We start from the raw sequence: 20,357 nt of genomic DNA on the forward strand, positions 1-20,357 counted from the left end.
ACCTGCCTACAATTTTCAGAGTTCCCTGGAAAAAGGGATAGATTAAACCACTATGAGAATTGTAGCTCTGTGAGGTCCTGAAACTGGGATGTCCCTAATATTCTCTGTGAAATGTTGGAGGGTTTGCCAAACAGGTGAAATCCTTCCCCAACGTGGGAATGTAATTCTGGGCGAAAGCCTTGACTCAGAACTGCACTAGATTCTTACCGTAATTATTCTGCTGGGCTCTATTAACAGCTGTGCCCCAGGGCAGAAATTCAGAAGGTGAAGCATTCTTCAGTTGGGTGTGATGTACCGAGAGTGTCAGGCTAGGCTTAGGAAGACTTGCTTCAAATCCTTTTGTTAGACCTTTTCTTTGTTCATTTATCTTGGAGCATCAGAAATCGCTTCAAAGAGTCAATCAGACAGCAGTAAAATTATTTATTTTTGCCATGACAAAAAAGGTACAGACAAGGTAAAGTTCATTGCCTGCCCGCCCTCTCTGGGCTTGCTAGGCCTTTTATACATTTGCAGAATAATACCACCTGATTTCTGGGAAATCGTAATTTTAGCAACTTCCGATGTCCTTATATGGGCTTGACCTTATATGGGCTTGCTTGCCCCCTTCTTCCTGCACCATCCTCTCCACGCCATGAACCTCGACACGTGTTCAAATGTAAAACATGTGATTTATACTGATAGCAATAAAATGGGGCTTTGTCTCCTGCATTACCCTCCTTGTCTTCAGTCTTTCCCCCGTCTGGGGCCAGAATAACACATATTCAACCTTGCTCTTATCTTTCACCGCCTAAGCCTAGACATTCCAAAGAGAGACCCGTTTGCAATGTAACATTTAAGCAAGAAAAGGCCTTGTTCTTCTGGCTGGTGAAAAACCTTTGGAAAAACCTCGCCTTAAACAGGGTTTTTTTGGGATCATATAGAGAACAATATTCTAATGGCCCCCTTCACTTTCTGAACCATAAATAGCCTTGGGCAACTTACCCATCCTTTTCTTTTCCATCTTAAGCGACCACATAAGGTTGTTGTGAAGTGGACAGGTTCCTTGTCCCCAGCTCCTTCAAGGAAGAACAGGGTTGTTGTTGTTGTTGTTGTTGTTGTTGTTGTTGTTGTTGTTGTTGTTGTTTTTCAAAAAAATTATTGGTTTTCGCATTTATCACAAAGAAAAAAGAAAAACATTACAAGACATAGAACAAAGAAAAAAAGACATAAAAAGTTAATACTTCAAATCCCTAATTTCATTACATTAATGACTGACTTCCTCACATCCCCTCTAACTGAATTTCATTATAACACCTGTTTAACAGTTCTCCTAATTCAAATTTCCAATAATATTAACTCCTTTCATTTACTAACCTCTTCTCCTTTATTACTATTCTAATCCTTAAAGTTTACTAGCACATATTCTTATTCTACCCCTAAGCCTAATAATTTCTTCCAAGAATTTTCTATTTATCTTATATTACTATTCTTATGCTACCCCCAAGCCTAATAAATGTTTTGAAATGAAATAAATAAGCAATGGGTTCCCGCTTATTATCACACAGTTCTTCAAGGCAGATCAGCCCAGTCACACTTAAAAACAAAACGAAAACCATTTACACTAGCACTAGCTCTTATGGTATCATAAGAGGAGGGAAAAGGAGTTTTCTCAGCTGGAGGACCCTGCAGGAAACCTCACCTCAACTTAGGTCACAATCTACACCATACAGACATTTATACCACTTTTACAGTCACGGCTTTCCCCAAAGAATTCCAGAGACTGCAGTTTGCCCCTCGCAGAGCTACCACTCCCAGCATCCCACTCGGTATTTTGGGGGACAATGTGCTTTAAATGAGAGAGGTTGGGGTTTGTTTGGAAGTAGTTTTGCCTTTTTCAGCACCGTTTGCCTCCGTAGCAGAGCTTCCACGTTCCCGAATCCTCCTCATCAGAGATGGTGGTGCGGCCTGCCCAAGTTCTCCTGCCCATCGCTCTGGTGATTGCAGGCACCGTGGTGGCAGGTAAGGCTATCAGGAAAGGACAGGCAGAGATGGCTCCGGGGTTGTTTTTTGGAATGGGGGTGGTAGGCAAAGCATCCTCTGTTGTGCCCCACTCCTCAGTCGCTAGTCCTTGGTGAGCTGCCTCATATTATTATTAATGATAATAAAAAATAAGAATACAGTGGTACCTCAGGTTAAGTACTTAATTCGTTCCTGAGGTCCGTACTTAACCTGAAACTGTTCTTAACCTGAAGCACCACTTTACTTAATGGGGCCTCCTGTTTTTGGGGGACAGGAGGCGGGCAGGTGTGGAGGATTCCCTGGTCCTGAATGGGTAACTGTGCCCCTGAAGGACCAGGTGCGCAGCCTGGGAGTCATTTTGGACTCACAGCTGTCAATGGAGGCACAGGTCAAATCTGTGTCCAGGGCAGCTGTTTACCAGCTCCATCTGGTACGTAGGCTGAGACCCTACCTGCCTGCGGACTGCCTCGCCAGAGTGGTGCATGCTCTGGTTATCTCCCGCTTGGACTACTGCAATGCACTCTACGTGGGGCTACCTTTGAAGGTGACTCGGAAACTACAACTAATCCAGAATGCGGGGTGGCTGCCGAGACCATATAACACCGGTCTTGAAAGACCTACATTGGCTCCCAGTACGTTTCTGAGCACAATTCAAAGTGTTGGTGCTGACCTTTAAAGCCCTAAATGGCCTCGGTCCAGTATACCTGAAGGAGCGTCTCCACCCCCATCATTCTGCCCGGACGCTGAGGTCCAGCGCTGAGGGCCTTCTGGCGGTTCCCTCATTGCGAGAAGCAAAGCTACAGGGAACCAGGCAGAGGGCCTTCTCGGTAGTGGCGCCCTCCCTGTGGAACGCCCTCCCACAAGATGTCAAAGAGAACAACAACTACCAAACTTTTAGAAGACATCTGAAGGCAGCCCTGTTTAGGGAAGTTTTTAACGTGTGATATTTTACTGTATTTTTGGTTTCTATGGAAGCCTCCCAGAGCGGCTGGGGAGGCCCAGCCAGATGGGCGGGGTATAAATAATAAATTATTATTATTATTATTATTATTATTATTATTATTATTATTATTATTCAGTGGGTCAACTCTGAGTAGGACTAGTATTGCATGCCACCCAGTGGGCCTTCTATGAACAGGGCCAACAGTAGATACAACCCAATATGTTACTCTTTTTCTTTCTGCATGATTTTTTTTAAAATCACTGTAACAAAAAAATAGAAAATAGATGTTTTCTGCTAAGGTTCTGGAGACTCCATGGAAACAGTTGAGAACAGTGGTGAAGACGATGGCAGATCTACGGAGAGGCCAGGTCTGTGTGTATCATTTTGCTGTGAGTCAATAAGTTGTTAGGGCCAGAATTGAGAGTTAGCGTGGTCATGCATCTGCCCAGGGTCCATATACAATGGTACATTGGTTCTCGAACATAATCCATTCCGGATGTCCGTTCAACTTCTGAAACGTTCAAAAACCAAGGTACGGCTTCCAATTGGCGCAGGTACCCTGGAAACCATGGCCGACAACTGCATCAGATGTTTAGCTTCTGAAAAGCGTTCAAAAACTGGAACACTTACTTCCGGGTTTTTGGTGTTTGGGAGCCGAAATATTCGAGAACCAAGGTTCCACTGTACTCTGGATGAATAAGCTCATCTGATCATCCTCTCACTTTCTTAGTTCCTATGGAGGGAGACTCATCACCAGAAAGACATCAGCTGTCAAAAGTCTTTTGTCGTCTGCCTGCCTGCCTGCCTGCCTGTCATCTATCTTTCTATCCATCTGTATCTATCATCTATCTATCTATCTATCTATCTATCTATCTATCTATCTATCTATCTATCATCTATCTATCTATCTATCTATCATCTATCTATCTATCTATCTATCTATCTATCTATCTATCTATCTATCTATCTATCATCTATCTATCTATCTATCATCTATCTATCTATCTATCTATCATCTATCTATCTATCAATCATCTATCTATCTATCTATATCTATCATCTATCTATCTATCTATCTATCTATCTATCTATCTATCTATCTATCATCTATCTATCTATCATCTATCTATCTATCTATCTATCTATCTATCTATCTATCTATCATCTATCTATCTATCATCTATCTATCTATCTATCTATCTATCTATCATCTATCTATCTATCAATCATCTATCTATCTATCTATCTATATCTATCATCTATCTATCTATCTATCTATCTATCTATCTATCTATCTATCTATCTATCATCTATCTATCTATCTATCTATCTATCTATCTATCTATCTATCTCTATCATCTATCTATCATCTATCTATCTATCTATCTATCTATCTATCTATCTATCTATCTATCTATCTCTATCTCTATCTCTTTTCCACCCTTTTAAAAGATCCCTCAAGGAAGAAATTTGCATAAATTCACCCCCTGAAATGAGTGGTGCTGAGTTAACCCACGGGTCAATCTAGCCCAGTGCTGTCTGCACTGACTGGCAGAAGCTCTCCAGGGCTTTCAGACAGTGGAAATTCCCATCCCTACCTGGAGATGCTGGGGACTGAACCTGGGACTTTCTGCATGCAAAGCAGATGTTCTGCCCTTGCCCTGTCCTCTCATAGAAAACTGCTTCCTTCCTTTCCAGGACTCGTTTGTCCTTGCACTCAGGGATGCTGTGCCAATGCCTGGTTTCAATACAAAGATGCTTGTTACCTACCAGTCACTGGCGACACTCATGACTGGAGTACAGTTAAGGTACATTGTGTGTGTGTGTGTGTGTGTGTGTGTGTGTGTGTGTAAGAATCTTCAAACACCAGTGGATAGATTAGGAGATCCAAACATATGTGATCCTAACTTTTTGTGGATGGGATATTTTAATCCTGCCTTTTAAAAATGTGGACATATTTTAGATTTTTCTTTGCTTTGTTTTGTGATTATTTTAATGTTTGCATTTGCAAGAAAACTAATAAGTTGTTGTTGTTGATGATAATAATAATGGATTAACAAATCTGTCAGTTTCACTTTCTATAAGTTTATCATTTTCTCAGGCACAGTCATCCACATTTTTGTATCAATTTGTGTTACTTTTTTAAAATGAATGAAAACTCATGAAAATCCTCATGAAAATTCATCAGCACCGTAGTGCAAATTTCTCCTAATATTTATTTTTTAATTTTATTTGGTGAATTTATATACTCCCCTATACCCGGAGGTCTCAGGGCAGTTCACAGAACAAAATCAAAATATAAAAACACCTTTTTTGTATGCAATTTTGCCTGAAATACACATTTTTGTTAGGTATTTTCCCGCATCTAATGCATTTTATGTTATTTTTCACCAACAGATGCATTCTTATGCACGCTTTCTCCTAATGTGTGGATTTCCCCCCCATTATTTCCATTAAACATTACAAACAACAAATATAACCACACGAAGGTAATACATATGGACCTTTGTACAGATTATTTAGTTAGAGAAACCACACCACAAGATTAAAAAACTGTGACTTTTTAAAGTTTTTCATGCTCTGGAAAGAGACTGCAGTCCCACCAATGCTACTCTTCTTATTTCATATCAGGAGAACTGTGAGAGATTCGGTACCCATCTAGCCTCTGTTCATAGCGATGACGAGCAAAGCTTCATCTTTCACGTGATGGGGCAACGGACGCGTTACTGGATTGGCGCAGAGAGAACTGATGTAAGAACAAGGGAGTGGGCGGGATCCACTGTTAGTATTGCTCACATCCACAGCTTATTACACCACGGGATGTGCTGGTGGCAGATTTACTTGTCTCAGCATTGAGGGAAGTCACCTTTGACTTTGGCCAACACATCTGGTGGTGGTGGTGGTGGTAGGTGAAGCATCTTCTGGTGGGCACCCGATTGGGAAAGAGTGAAAAAATGCATCAAAGGTTTTCTTCAGGTCAGTTGTCTACTTGAGGCAGATGAGTGGGGAAATTTCAAAAGCTCTTCAGAAAGGCATATCTAGATAACTTCCTGTACAGTGGTATCTCGGGTTACAGACGCTTCAGGTTACAGTCTCCTCTAACCCAGAAATAGTACCTTGGGTTAGGAATTTTGCTTCAGGATGAGAACAGAAATCGTGCGGCGGCAGCGGGAGGCCCCGTTAGCTAAAGTGGTACCTCAGGTTAAGAACAGTTTCAGGTTAAGAACAGACCTCCAGAATGAATTAAGTTCTTAACCCGAGGTACCACTGTATATGACATTGATGTTCCCACCTCACTTCTCGTGACTTTAAAGAGTTCAATATTCCATGTGTCTATTCTAGAGTACTGTAATTATTATTTTTTAAAAAATATTTATGAATTTCAATTTTATATATCTCAATAATTTCACAATCATTTCAAAACTCAACTTACTTCCCCCTCCTTTGTGGTTCCTTAAATTTGTTTTTTATATTTTCTGCATAGTCCAAATTAACATAATCATTTATTCATCTCCTTTAAATGTATACGCTTATAAAACTGTAGGTTATTATAATAATCTTGCCAATGTTCTTATCTGTTTACAGTTTATTTGTAAATATTTGATAGACCATTTCCATTCTTTTATAAAAAGTTTGTTATCTTGATTTCTTATTTTTCTGGTAAGTTTCACCATCTTTGCGTATTCTGTAAGTTTTTGTATCCATTCTTCTTTCGTCGGGACTTCTTCTTTCCATTTTTGGGAAAGCAACATTCTTGCCACAGCAGTCGCATATTCTAGAGTAATTCCAACTGAATTCGACGGGACTTACTGCCAGGAAAAGGAGTAAAGGGTTGACGCGTGAGGCTCAATTACCTGGGAGTAAGTTCAATTGAACGCGGGTCGGACGCAGGTGGCGCTGTGGGTTAAATCACAGAGCCTAGGGTTTGCCGATCAGAAGGTCGGCGATTCGAATCCCCACGACAGAGTGAGCTCCTGTTGCTCAGTCCCTGCTCCTGCCAACCTAGCAGTTCAAAAACACGTCAAAGTGCAAGTAGATAAATAGGTACCACTCCGGTGGGAAGGTAAATGGCATTTCCATGCGCTGCTCTGGTTCGCCAGGCTTAGTCGTGCTGGCCACATGACCCGGAAGCTGTACGCTGGCTCCCTCGGCCAATAAAGCGAGATGAGTGCCGCATTCCCAGAGTCGGCCACGACTGGACCTAATGGTCAGGGGTCCCTTTACCTTTAAGTTTGATTGAACTGAACGGGTCTTACCTCTGTAGGTATAGGAGTGTTTCATAACTTTCTCAAGCAGTGTCCTCTCCTGGTTCATAATGCTAATTCTTCTTTTCACTGTTTGTTCCGTAGGATCCAGCAGCGCCCTGGAGATGGACCGATAACTCCACGTGGCGGTATGAGAAATTTGTACAGCCTTTAAGACCGAGCAACTCTCGGATACCCATGGCACTGGCAGTCAACAGATCAAAAAATAAAGGTTCGGGGCAGGGGTAGGCATAGCCGGGTACACACCTTGAGTGCACTCAGCACATATCAGCCAACCAACTTCCACTGTTGCATGGAAATAATGGAAATTGATGGTGGAGAGATAGATTGACCTTTGAAGCAGAACAGAGGTGAGGTTTGCCTCTGTACGATTCTTGTGCTATGTATTTATTGCAGTTCTTTATACTGCCCCTCAGCACAAGAGTTGCACGGTGATGTACCACAAAATAAAATGCAACACAGTGCACTGCTGAAATGGACCTAGAAAGCCGCCTTAAACTGAGTTTACATTTAAGTACGTTTCCGAGCACAATTCAAAGTGTTGGTGCTGACCTTTAAAGCCCTAAATGGCCTCGGCCCAGTATACCTGAAGGAGCATCTCCACCCCCATCATTCTGCCCAGACACTGAGATCCAGCGCCGAGGGCCTTCTGGCGGTTCTCTCCCTGCGAGAAGTGAGGTTGAAGGGAACCAGGCAGAGGGCCTTCTTGGTAGTGGCACCCGCCCTGTGGAATGCCCTCCCATCAGATGTCAAGGAAGTAAACAACTATCTGACTTTTAGAAGACATCTGAAGGCAGCCCTGTTTAGGGAAGTTTTTAATGTTTGAAGTTTTGTTCTGTTTTTAGTGTTCTGATGGAAGTCACCCAGAGTGGCTGGGGAAACCCAGCCAGATGGACGGAGTATAAATAATAAAATTATTAGTATTATGAGTGGGGCTCAGAACCGTCTGCACTGACTGGTAGTGACTCTCTAGGGCTCCAGGCAGGAGTGTTTCCCAGCCCTATATGGAGATGCTGAGGATTGTGCCTGGGGCCTAGTGCATGCAGAGAAGATGCTCAGCCACTGAGATACTGGAAATCAGGGTTGGATAACCTCTGGCCCACCGGTCAAACTTGACCCCTCCCCACACCTGATGTCATATATACTGCTACTGAGATTTCTTGGTCCCCCTTTTCAGCTGCCCCATCTTTCTTTTAGGTATCTACTGGATCGATGAACCTAAGAGTAATCAACACATGTACGTCTGCAAATACCTTCTGTATTGAGGTTGCACCCCAGGGCTAAAGGAGAATTGCATCTGGTTTTAAGAAGCTATTGTGTGCCTTTGCTTAGCGACTATTATTCCGGTAGCTGAAATTGTTCTGGAGCAGATGGATGTCCAAACAATGACTCTCAGATCATAGCCAACCGAATAGTGAACTTTTGAGTTTCACAGAGTTAGGAAAATGCTTCTGACCCGTAGAGAATTTTTGACTTCAGAAGTGTGATGCCCCACTTGCATTCTGAAGTGAAACAGTCCAGCGATGAGTGTACTGTGTGCCTCCTTTGAATACTGGTTGTGAGAATGTTACATCTGTCGATGTGGCAAGGGAAAATCCAGGAAATTAAATGGGAAGCAGCTACACTATTTATTTCTCATTTGCAGGATGGGCTGAAAATGTACATGCATGTTTTCTGAAATGATTTGGAGCAAATATTAAAAAGAGGGTACGGCTGAGCAGCTTGACTGTTTTACTAAATTTATCTCTCGTACTTAAAAAAAAAAAGTCTGAAGGGGCTAACCAAAATAATAAATCGCACAATTTTTTTTAAATCACACAAAACTATGACATCACAACCAACAAAATGAAATCCAGATTAAACTCCCCCAAAACTTGATAATCACAACAGTAATGATCAAACAATACAAAATGTTAAAACACAAAAAAATAAATATTTGTACCTGTTGCAAAAGACAGGCATTTAGGTGCCAGAGGACAGAACTAGCGAAATATGTCTCACAGGTAGGGGTAGACCACAGTGACGTCCTGTTCCCCAGTCCCTAACAACAATCTAGACATGAGCCCATTTATAAGGGAGCAAGGTAGGCTTTGAATTCTAAAAACGTTTATGGCAAGTTTGAGCTCCCTCCAACCCAGGGGTCAGCAAACTTTTTCAGCAGGGGGCCGATCCACTGTCCCTCAGACCTTGTGAGGGGCCAGACTATATTTTGAAGGGGGAAAAATGAACAAATTCCTATGCCCCACAAATAAATCCAGAGATGCATTTTAAATAAAAGGACACATTCTACCCATGTAAAAAACACCAGGCAGGCCCCACAAATAACCCAGAGATGCATTTTAAATAAAAGTACACATTCTACTCATGTAAAAACACGCTGATTCCCGGATCATCCGCGGGCCTTAGTTTGGCTACCCATGTTCCAACCCCATCTCCCCAAATGAAAATATTAAATATTAAATGTCAATTTCTGGGGATGTCTCCCACAGCTCATCTTTGATGCGTCTTTTTTTCCGATTTGCTGTGAGCTTCATCCTTGCAGTAACACCGTGAACAAGATCACTTCTACCCCCATTTTCCAGAATGGGAAAACTGAGTGTTTGATGCATCTGGCTTGCGTCTGCCCGAGCCGGATTTGTTTGACCAGCCTCTTCAGATACCAGCAGGTGAATCTTGAGAATGAGGGAGAAACATCCGCAGGCAAAACTCAACATCCCTAGAGTCTTTCCCCGCTCGCGCTTAAGGTCACGTTAAGCGCTGGCGTGCGTTTCCCTTCTCATGAGGAACCTCCTGGTGTTCAGCTCAGGGTGCCACAACAAGATGTAGCACTTGGGGAAAAACATCCCGCAAAGCAAGGCTGAGCTGGAGGCTAGGATGGCGAAGGCCTCTGTGGCTGCTGTGTACCATCCTCTGGAGGTGAGGTAAGCGGGCACGAAGGCCAGCCACACCCCAAGGCACCCCAACAAGCTGAAACAGATGAGCCAGGCCTCGTTGAAGGCGTCGGGGAGATTCCGTGCCAGGAAGGCCCCAGCCAAGCTGAGCGCCGCCAGCACGCTCAGGTAAGCCAGCATGCCCCAGAATGCACTGGGAGAGCCTTCATCGCAGAAGAAGGATATGGCGTGAGGGATGGAGTGAAAATCTCTCCCGGGGGTGGGAGGGGAGGTGGCCAGCCACGTGGCGCAAAGCAGAAGCTGGGGCAGGCAACCCAGCAGGACCACGGCACGGGGCGTCCTGGACCCGAGCCACAGCTTTGCGGGGTTGCCAGGGCTGGTGGCCCGGAAGGCTGCCACCACCATTGCCGTCTTGGCCAGGATGCAGGAGAGGCAGAGGGCAAAGGTCAGCCCAAAGGCAGCCTGGCGCCACAAGCAGGAGCGAGGCGTGGGCCGCCCAAGGAAGGGCAGGCAGCAGAGGAAACTGAGTGCCAGCCCTGAGAGCAGGAGGTAGCTGAGCTCTCGGCTGTTGGCTCGGACCAGAGGGGTCCCCCGGTGAGTGACGAAGAGGCCGAGGATCAAGACGGGCAAGAGGGAGCCGCAGATGGAGGCACTGGCCAGACCGGCTCCCAGAGGCTCGTGGAAATGAAGAAAAAGCTCCCTTTTGGGTACACATTGTGTCTGCCCCACACCAGGCCACTGGTCTTCGGGACACCTTGAGCAGGCGGAAGAATCTAGAAGGAAAGAGGGATTTGGGGAGCATCTCATCACTGCATCAACCAAACAATTCCCCTCCCTCCCCCCCCAAAAAAAAGAAAGGAAATAAAGCCCTCAGGTGCCCTTCATAATCCTTGGTTCAGCTTCTATTTGATCTCACCAGCTTTTGCCCTGCAGCCTGTGTCTAACGCTGTGAAAACCCTAAAGCTACACTAAACAAGGGAGTCTCTGAGTGTACACAGAGTATATCACTGGCACAGGCTCAAAGCGTAATTCAAGTGTGTCTGGAACTGTGGTGTAGGGCACAATGGGTTAGAAATATCCCCCTCCCCAAAATACTAATCTTGGGTTGACCCTGAGCAATTGATTGGCAGGAGAACTATCACAGATGAAAGAGAAATACTTATTTATGGGATGGAACATGTCATTAATTTTGGGAATTCTCAGCTGCAAGATATGGGAACAGCCCCTAGTTTAGGGCCAAGCTATGTGTTATGTCAATCTATCTATCTATCTATCTATCTATCTATCTATCTATCTATCTATCTATCTACCTACCTATCTATCTATCATCTATCTATCTTCCTTCCTTTCTTCCTTCCTTCCAACATGTGATTTGATGCCAAGATGGCTTTAAAAGAGTATTTGGTGAGTTTATGGAGGACCAACCTATCCATAGCTATTAGCAATGCTAGCTGAATGCCATGGGGGGCAGCCAAAACAGCAACAACAGGTATATAAAACTGACAGATATTTGTAGCATAGATAATCTTTCCCAGAGTGACTATAGTGGGCATTCCACGCACCGGTCTGGTTTGAAACTTCCCCGCTTGCACACGGCACACATTCAAAGCAACAAGTAGCCATATCTGAGCGCTGGGTTTTGTGGTAGCCCATGGGGCAACTCGGTGTACAGACTGAGACAGGGACCTAAATAAGAGAGGAGAGGAAGATTTGGCTGACTTTATATTTCTCATCGCAACGCCAATGTTTACCTACATTGTGACAATTAAAATGACCATGAATGATGAAGCACACTCTGTTTTAAAATACCACATCTATATGAAAAAGGCTTACACTGGTGTGTTATCCATAGCTGTCAAGCGTCCCTTATTTGGCGGGACAGCCCCTTATCCCAGTGCCATGTCCCGCTGCTGTCCCTTATTGATGATGTCCCTTAAATTTCCCGGGTTTCAAAGGAAGCAGCTCCTCTCCCTCCCTGCCGGCCAGGGAGGAGGGAGGCTCCAACTGTGTTGCTTGGCTGCATTGCTCACCCAATAAGGAGTCTAAGAATGACTGGGGGGGTGGAGCTTGCATGCCCTGTGCCGATCAAATCGGCCGCATTGCCTGGGGACTCGCCTTTGCTCAGCGCTTCCCAGCGGAGAGGTGACGGTGGTTTTCCTTGCTGCATCTCCTTTGCCGGGTTGCTGCGCTATGGGAACCAGCACTTGAGGCTTCGTTTGGCTGCTGGTTGACTAAAATCCCTTATTTTGGCTGCTGATCCCTTGTTTTCGAGGCTGCTGGTCCCTTATTTTCAAATCTGTAAGTAGACAGCTATGGTGTTATCAGCTTAAGCATCATGGCTCCCCCCACCCAAGAATCCTGGGAACTGTAGTTTTGGCGAGAGTAGAGAACACTAGTGGGGCACCCCAGTCTCCTGGAGATGTGCAACAGTTGCATAACCCTCCAACATTTATCCGTTGAAAATAGGGATGTATCGTCTCATTCCATAATTTTTATCTTGCTATTTATACCCCACACATCTTACTGGGTTGCCCCAGCCACTCTGGGCAGCTTCCAACATATATAAAAACATAATTAAAATAACTTCTCTATTCAGGATTGCCATACCCGCTAACATTTCTCCAATAAACCAAGGGACATCCAAAGGGAAAGTGGGACATTCCTGGAGCCAATCAGAAACTGAGATGGTTTCTCTAAATCAGGGGTGTCCCTGGAAAAAAGGGACACTTGGAGGATCTGCAGTTGCCTCCAGGTGGGAACTGGGTCCATGGCTGCTGCTCCTGCCCACTGAAATAGGGCAGGTGTGGAGAACGTTTGGTGCAGGAGCCAAATACCTACCCTCCAGCATCCTGCAGATCAAAATCGGGATGCTGCCCAGAGGCCCTGAGTGAGAAAACTCAGGACCCTCCTCAACCCTCTCTGGTTTATTATTTTTCTCTTTTTGTTTTTAAGAGCAGCATACACTGTACTCCACAGGACAGCTGTAGCAAAGACCTCTGTTTCCTAGGAGCTGCATTCTAAAGAAATATCCCTGGACTGGTGAAATATACTCAGAGTCGCAAGGTGATTTCATGCTCTTTATTCAGCTCATAGTGGTGAGGAGGAATGAATGAATGTCCCCTCAAAGTATCTGCTTTATATACATTATTTACACAATGGGCTGCACATGATTGGTTAATTCTGGAATTCTGCTGTAAGCCAATCAGGTTGTGGATTCACTTATATCTGGAGCATGATTGGGTGGTTCCTGCCAACCAATCATACTGCTGCATTGTTCTTGGACCAATCAGACTGCTGCATTCTGAATCCTATTGTTCTAGGACCAATCAGACTGCTGCAATTTGGATCCTATTGTTCTAGGACCAATCAGACTGCTGCAGTTTGGATCCTATTCAACTCAGTACATAACAACTGGCTTGACCACAGCATGTACCCCAGGGCACACAAACACAGGAAGCTGCCTTTACTAAGTCAAACCATATGCCCACCTACTTCAGTATTGTCCACACTGACTGACAACGTCTCTTCTGGGTTTTGGATAGGCCTATCTGGAGATGTCAGGAATTGAACCTGGGACTTCTGCACGTGTTATGTACAGAGTTGAATAGGATCCAGAATGCAGCAGTCTGATTGGTCCTAGGACAACAGGATCCAAAATGCAGCAGTCTGATTGGTCCACAGGAGCCACCCAATCCAGCTCCAGGTAGAAGTGAATCCGCAACCTGATTGGCCTACAGGAGAATCCCGGAATTAGCCAATCATGTGCGGCCCATTTTGTAAAGAATGTATATAAAGCAGACATTCTGGGGGAACTTCCATTCCTCCTCACCACTATGAGCTGAAGAAAGAGCATGAAATCCACTTTCAGCCCCAAGTATATCTCAGCATACCAAGCAGATGCTCTGCAACTAAGCCACAGCCTATCCCTCATGTGCCCTGCCACATCCAGTCCTCACACAGGAACTCTCCCCCTGGGAAAGAGTGAATAAGAGGTTTAAAGCAACAACAACCTCCTCCTCTGCATTTCTACATATGCAGAGTAGATATGCTCTTTGAGGAGCAACGGTGAACATTTTTTAGAAAATATTTTTTTAATCGGTTTTACAATTTAATTTTATATTCGCACATACATTGGAATCCCCAAAAAGTGTAGCATTCTCTTAATTCTCAGACTTCCTTCCTCCCCTCTGTGGAGTCCGCCGATAACTGTTTTCCACTGCATATCATATTGTTCTCCATTTGTCCATAAAATTCTGTTTATATCCACAGTTCCTTCCACATTGCAAGTGTTATTTCACAATGGTGAACATCTGGTCCTTCCTCCAGATGCTGTTGAACTACAACTCTCACCAGCCTTAGCAAGCATGGCCAATGGCCAGGGAGTTGTAGTTTAGTAGCATCTGGAGGGCAAAGTGTACCCCCCCCCGCCGCACCTGCCTTGGAGGATAAAATCTGTCCTACCTGGGTATTCCCTCCTGTCCACATGATGGCGCTGTCGTCCACCTTCAGTTCCTCGCCTTGTGAGGGGCTGAACGCAATCTGCCCCACTGGCACAGCTTGGAATTTCTTCATGGAAGGGTAGCGGGTGTTGAGAACATCAAAGAGGGCAGGGGGGTCACCGTGCTGGTCAAAGGAGACTTCCTCGCCCACCTTGTTCTTGAAACGGACTTTCCTCAAGTAGTGAAGCAACTGGAAGCAAGTCAGGGAGGAAAGGGGCAGGCATCAGTTTTGTGCTCTATGTAAATACGCATCATCTGAGTTAAGGACACTGACAGTTAGGACACTGACAAACTGGAACGTGTCCAGAAGAGGGCAACCAAAATGGTCAAAGGCCTGGAAACGATGCCTTATGAGGAACGGCTAAGGGAGCTGGGCATGTTTAGCCTGGAGAGGAGGAGGTTAAGGGGTGATATGATAGCCATGTTCAAATATATAAAAGGATGTCACATAGAGGAGGGAGAAAGGTTGTTTTCTGCTGCTCCAGAGAAGCGGACACGGAGCAATGGATCCAAACTACAGGAAAGAAGATTCCACCTAAACATTAGGAAGAACTTCCTGACAGTAAGAGCTGTTCGACAGTGGAATTTGCTGCCAAGGAGTGTGGTGGAGTCTCCTACTTTGGAGGTCTTTAAGCAGAGGCTTGACAACCATATGTCAGGAGTGCTCTGATGGTGTTTCCTGCTTGGCAGGGGGTTGGACTCGATGGCCCTTGTGGTCTCTTCCAACTCTATCATTCTATAATTCTATGATTCTAAGGGCATGCAAGGAACCATTGGGCCTCCAGATGTTGATGGACTGCAGCTCCTATCGCCCCACACTTGCTGGGCCAGATGGGAGTTGTAGTTCAGCCACGCCTGGAAGGCCAAGGGTTCCAGGCGCCTGAGTTTTAGAGGGAAGAGGTTAGGCTTTCTGCTCGTAGGTACATGCGGGACTGGTTAACTGGCCAAATCGTGTGGGTAGTTACTGGCAACAGAATACAGTGGCACCTTGGTTCTCAAGCACCTTGGTACTTGAACAACTTGGAACCAGAACGCTGCAAACCTGGAAGTAAGTGTTCTGGTTTGTGAACTTTCTTCGGAAGCCAAACGCGCTCCGTTTTGAGTGTTTCGCTTCCGATTTGAGTGCCACACTTCCGTTTTGAGTGTTACGCTGAGGTCTGCCTGTTTTTGCTATTTATTTTGCGTTTTTGTTTTTGCGGCTCATTTTTTGGTTTGTTTTTCAGCTACTGATTGCTTGATCGTGTGACTGCAGTACATTGTTGATTGCTTTCATTTTATGGATCAACTTTCTCGTTAGATAGTAAAATTCATGTTCTTAAGGGTTGCTTTTAAAAGTCTGGAACGGATTAATCCATTTTGCATTACTTTCTATGGGAAAGCGTGCCTTGGTTTTGGAACGCTTTGGTTTTGGAACAGACTTCCGGAACGAATTAAGTTCTTAATCTGAGGTACCACTGTATCTTCACTGTTATGAGGAGATTTCACTCTGTGCGTTCCATCCTCCCCTGTTCGTGCTCGGGAAGGATTTACGGTGTTGCTGAAAACCCATAAGAGGGACAAAGGAAGGACTCGCCACATCTCTTCTGTAAAAGGAGGACATATGCTGGATTCTGAGTTCCTTTTTCAGCTATTAACCCTCTCTGCTCTTTTGTGGGGGGGAGGGGGAGAATCTGATAAAGAAGAACAACATCTGGAGGCAGCCACCTTAAGCTGCACCCATTCTGGAACACCCCCCCCCCCAAAGCATTTCAATGTAAGAACATTAAGAAGAGCCAGCTGGATCAGACCAATGGGCTATCTATTTCAGAATCCTGTTCTCACAGTGGCCAGCCAGATCCTGCTGTAAACTCTCTAGCTGGGACCTCAGCAAAAGAGCGCTCCTCCTGTGGTTTCTTTCAGCTGGTACCTCAGGTTAAGTACTTAATTCGTTCCGGAGGTCCGTACTTAACCTGAAACTGTTCTTAACCTGAAGCACCACTTTAGCTAATGGGGCCTCTCGCTGCTGCTGTGCCACCGGAGCACGATTTCTGTTCTCATCCTGAAGCAAAGTTCTTAACCCGAAGTCCTATTTCTGGGTTAGCGGAGTCTGTAACCTGAAGCGTATGTAACCTGAAGCGTATGTAACCTGAGGTACCACAGTATTACCTTCCAGGGCTTGATCCCAGGAACTCCGCCTTCGGTCCTCTTCAGTCCCCTTGGCTCCTCTTGCGCCATGTCGTGCAGGGCGTGGGCGATGGCATAGACGGCGTTGTGGATGTTGAAGGACAAGCCGAACCCCATCATGCCGACAAAGGAGTTCCTGCCGTCCCCCAAGTTCTCCTTCCCTGTGCAGGAATGGCTGATGTTGTTTCCCCCCTCTTCAGAGCTCGCGTCCCACCAGCAATGGAAGACTTCGCCCCAGAACTCCTGGATGAAGATGTCTTCTGGCGAAGTGGAAGGGTGGAGCCGGACTACGAAGTCCCTCAGGCCCGGGACTGGCCGTTTGCGAGCGGAGATGGCCAGCGAACCGCTGAGCATCAGCAAGGCCTGCCGGTTCCTATAGAAGGTGATGTAGCTCATGGCTTCGGAGCAGAGCCACACTTTCCCCGTCACCCCCTGGCTGTGCAGCAAGAGAAGCAGAGGCTGAGCCTCAGACCCACAGAAGGTGACGATGACCTGGCTCTTGGATCCTGCGACCCTTCTGGCGACTCTCTCGACGTTGCCCACGTCTGGCGGTTCGTCAAGCAGCTCCAAAAAGGCAATGCAGGCCCCGTTCCGGACGATCTCCTCCCGCACAATCTCGATGCCTTGCCTCCCGTATTTGGAGTCCGTCGTGAGCAGGCCGACCCACGTCCAGGCAAAGTGGGTCACCAGCCGAGCCAGGCCCAGGGCCTGCAGCCTGTTGCTGGGGACGGTGCGGAAGAAAGAGCGGAACTGAGAGCCGTCGTCGGACACCGGGCCCGTGGCAAAGTAACTGATCTGGGCGCAAGAGGAGGAGAAAACCGTCCGTCTGTTAAACAAAAACACATGCCGGTCCCCCTATGCAGACGCACTTGCCAGACGAACCTTCGGTTATTTGAACAAGGGACTATACCTGAAGGAGCGTCTCCACCCCCATCGTTCTGCCCGGACGCTGAGGTCCAGCGCCGAGGGCCTTCTGGCGGTTCCCTCATTGCGAGAAGCAAAGCTACAGGGAACCAGGCAGAGGGCCTTCTCAGTAGTGGCGCCCGCCCTGTTCCAGCAGATGTCCAAGCAATAAACAACTACCTGACATTCAGAAGACATCTTAAGGCAGCCCTGTTCAGGGAAGTTTTTAACGTGTGATATTTTATTGTATTTTTGGTTTCTATGGAAGCCGCCCAGAGTGGCTGGGGAGGCCCAGCCAGATGGGTGGGGTATAAATAAATTATTATTATTATTATTATTATTATTATTATTATTATTATTATTATTACTGGCACCCTCGCCTCGGTACGTGAACATCTGATTCGGATATCCGAACCGTGGGACTTGCGTGTATGTGAATATCTGAGGCAATGGCTTTCTTTAATGCTGCCATTTTATTTCCGCTGACATTGCGCTCAGCTAGAGAATCACCAATATCATTTAGACTTCAAAAAAGCTATAAACCTATATCATTTAAACTTCAAAAAAATATGGAACTGACATCGCTTGGAAGAACAGAAAAGTCTCTAGGATGCAAAAATTGTTGGAAGGGTGCGGGGAAAGACAGTAATGCAAGTAGGTGCACCTAGATACAGCATGAAGCCTAGTCAGGGTATTATCATATAAGGCATTTTTCATGGAAATAATAAATTCACAATAAACAGCTCCCAGCCACAGGCTAATAAATACAGGTACAATAATGCTCCCACTCAATCCATGCAACCACACTGCCCTCTACTGGCCCTTCCATGCAACTACAACCATCTGCCAAAATTAAAGGTAAAGGGACCCCTGACCATTATAGGTCCAGTCGTGGCCGACTCTGGGGTTGCGGCGCTCATCTCGCTTTATTGGCCAAGGGAGCCGGCGTACAGCTTCCGGGTCATGTGGCCAGCATGACTAAGCCACTTCTGGCAAAACCAGAGCAGTGCACAGAAACGCCGTTTACCTTCCCGCCAGAGTGGTACCTATTTATCTACTTGCACTTTGAGGTGCTTTCGAACTGCTAGGTTGGCAGGAGCAGTGACCGAGAAATGGGAGCTCACCTGGTTGCGGGGATTCGAACTGCCGACCTTCTGATCGGCAAGTCCTAGGCTCTGTGGTTTAACCCACAGCGCCACCCGCGCCAAAATTACAACACCCTTAAAAGACTACCAATTTTATTATAGCGAAAGCTTTAAGGGACTGCTCAAGTCCATTTCTTCTTCTGCTGCTGCTGCTTCTTTTTTAACAAACAAACCTTATTGTAAATTTTTAAAAACAGTTACCAAACATAAGGTGCTGACTTCCAAAACAAATACATGTACAGGTATTAAGTCTTGTATCCACACACCATGGAAACAAACTCAGAAAATCTTTCACATTACAGATTAGGCTTCCATCTGCATAGGCTACGCCAGTCTAAAGTGTTAAGTTATCCACTTCATCCAGTGCATCTAAGTCCATAAAAGCACATGCCACAAAAAAATTGGTTACTCTTTTAAAAGTCCCACAATGCTATTTGCTCCTTTGCCACAACTTATGTAAAACCCACAAATATTGTGTGAAATGTGTTTTATCCTTGTGGGCTCTGGCATTCTGCAAAGTGCGAAAGGACAGCTCCTGCCTCAGAGGAACTCACAACCCCACACCAATCCTACCTGAGGGTATTTATAGAGATCCAACCACCTAGCTATCATCCTGGACTCGGTTATGCCTGCCTCTCCTATAAGACCAGCTTGAGGCGGGGTGTGTCCGCAGTGAAAGTTGGGGGTGGGGTTTTGACCGCCCGCAAGAAACTGTGTGGCACCCAAAAGGGCTCTTGAAAGAAGCTGGCAAGAATCGAAGATCTGGAAGCCGAGAGTGATGTTGGGCAATAGGCTGGAATTCTGGTTAATCTCTTTGATGGCAAAGACCATGGTTTGGATGAACTTGTAAAACCAGAGCCCCAAGCTGTGGAAAAGCGGGAGAAAATGCAGGGGATTCCAATCAGAACACAGGAATTGATCTTTGGACTGCACAGATTATTGAACTGACGGCCAACTGAGATAGACCTGCCTCAGATGTTGTTCAGTCAATGGCTAATGGACATGAATGGTAGATACAGTGGTACCTCGAGTTACAGATGCTTCAGGTTACAGACTCCGCTAACCCAGAAATAGTACCTCGGGTTAAGAACTTTGCTTCAGGATGAGAACACCACGCAGCAGCGGTGCGGCAGCAGCAGGAGGCCCCATTCGCTAAAGTGGTGCTTCAGGTTAGGAACAGTTTCAGGTTAAGAACAGACCTCCAGAACGAATTAAGGTCTTAACCCGAGGTACCACTGTAAATGTGTCTTCAATGGGTTCTGATGATTGGTGGCTACTAGCTACTGAACACAGATACCAGTGAGTGTAAGGAGAGTGTATAAACACACACCCCTAATTAAAATTACATTAAAAAATACACTGAAGCAATTTTCTATTGTTTTCTGTTATTAGTAAAAACAATTAAATCCAGATTTTGCTGGTTTTACAAAAAAGAAAAAGAAACCAGCATTCTAAATATCTGGGTAGGCTTGTAAAATTTCAACAGTCGCCGAAAAGAGTCTGGTGAAGGCCACTAAGTCACCGCTAATGCATTATTATGAGGTCAAGAA

General features: G+C 45.5%; 2 protein-coding genes across 3 annotated transcripts; one reads left to right on the plus strand and one right to left on the minus strand.

Annotated features, from left to right (window-relative positions):
* Positions 1-1,234: 1,234 nt before the first annotated feature.
* Positions 1,235-8,923, plus strand: LOC310691460 (snaclec rhodocetin subunit delta-like). Of its 2 annotated transcripts, none has more exons than XM_083471275.1 (6): positions 1,235-1,998; positions 3,241-3,309; positions 4,640-4,749; positions 5,573-5,692; positions 7,291-7,430; positions 8,404-8,923. In XM_083471275.1, the coding sequence occupies exons 1-6, from the start codon at positions 1,932-1,934 to the stop codon at positions 8,420-8,422; spliced, it is 525 nt and encodes a 174-aa protein (XP_083327401.1). In that variant the 5' UTR covers positions 1,235-1,931; the 3' UTR covers positions 8,423-8,923. The 2 variants fall into 2 exon arrangements, with proteins under 2 accessions (XP_083327401.1, XP_083327400.1); XM_083471274.1 differs by having other exon boundaries at positions 7,291-7,417.
* A 121-nt stretch (positions 8,924-9,044) lies between these two features.
* LOC310691364 (extracellular calcium-sensing receptor-like) lies at positions 9,045-19,700 on the minus strand. The gene is made up of 5 exons (XM_083471142.1): positions 19,381-19,700; positions 16,742-17,554; positions 14,559-14,786; positions 11,660-11,783; positions 9,045-10,870 (listed from the first exon to the last, which is right to left on the minus strand). The coding sequence occupies exons 1-5, from the start codon at positions 19,636-19,638 to the stop codon at positions 9,957-9,959; spliced, it is 2,337 nt and encodes a 778-aa protein (XP_083327268.1). The 5' UTR covers positions 19,639-19,700; the 3' UTR covers positions 9,045-9,956.
* Between the last annotated feature and the right edge of the window lie 657 nt (positions 19,701-20,357).

The sequence above is a fragment of the Podarcis liolepis genome (genome assembly GCF_965112155.1).
Source record: "Podarcis liolepis genome assembly, chromosome: 13".
NCBI lineage: Eukaryota > Metazoa > Chordata > Lepidosauria > Squamata > Lacertidae > Podarcis > Podarcis liolepis.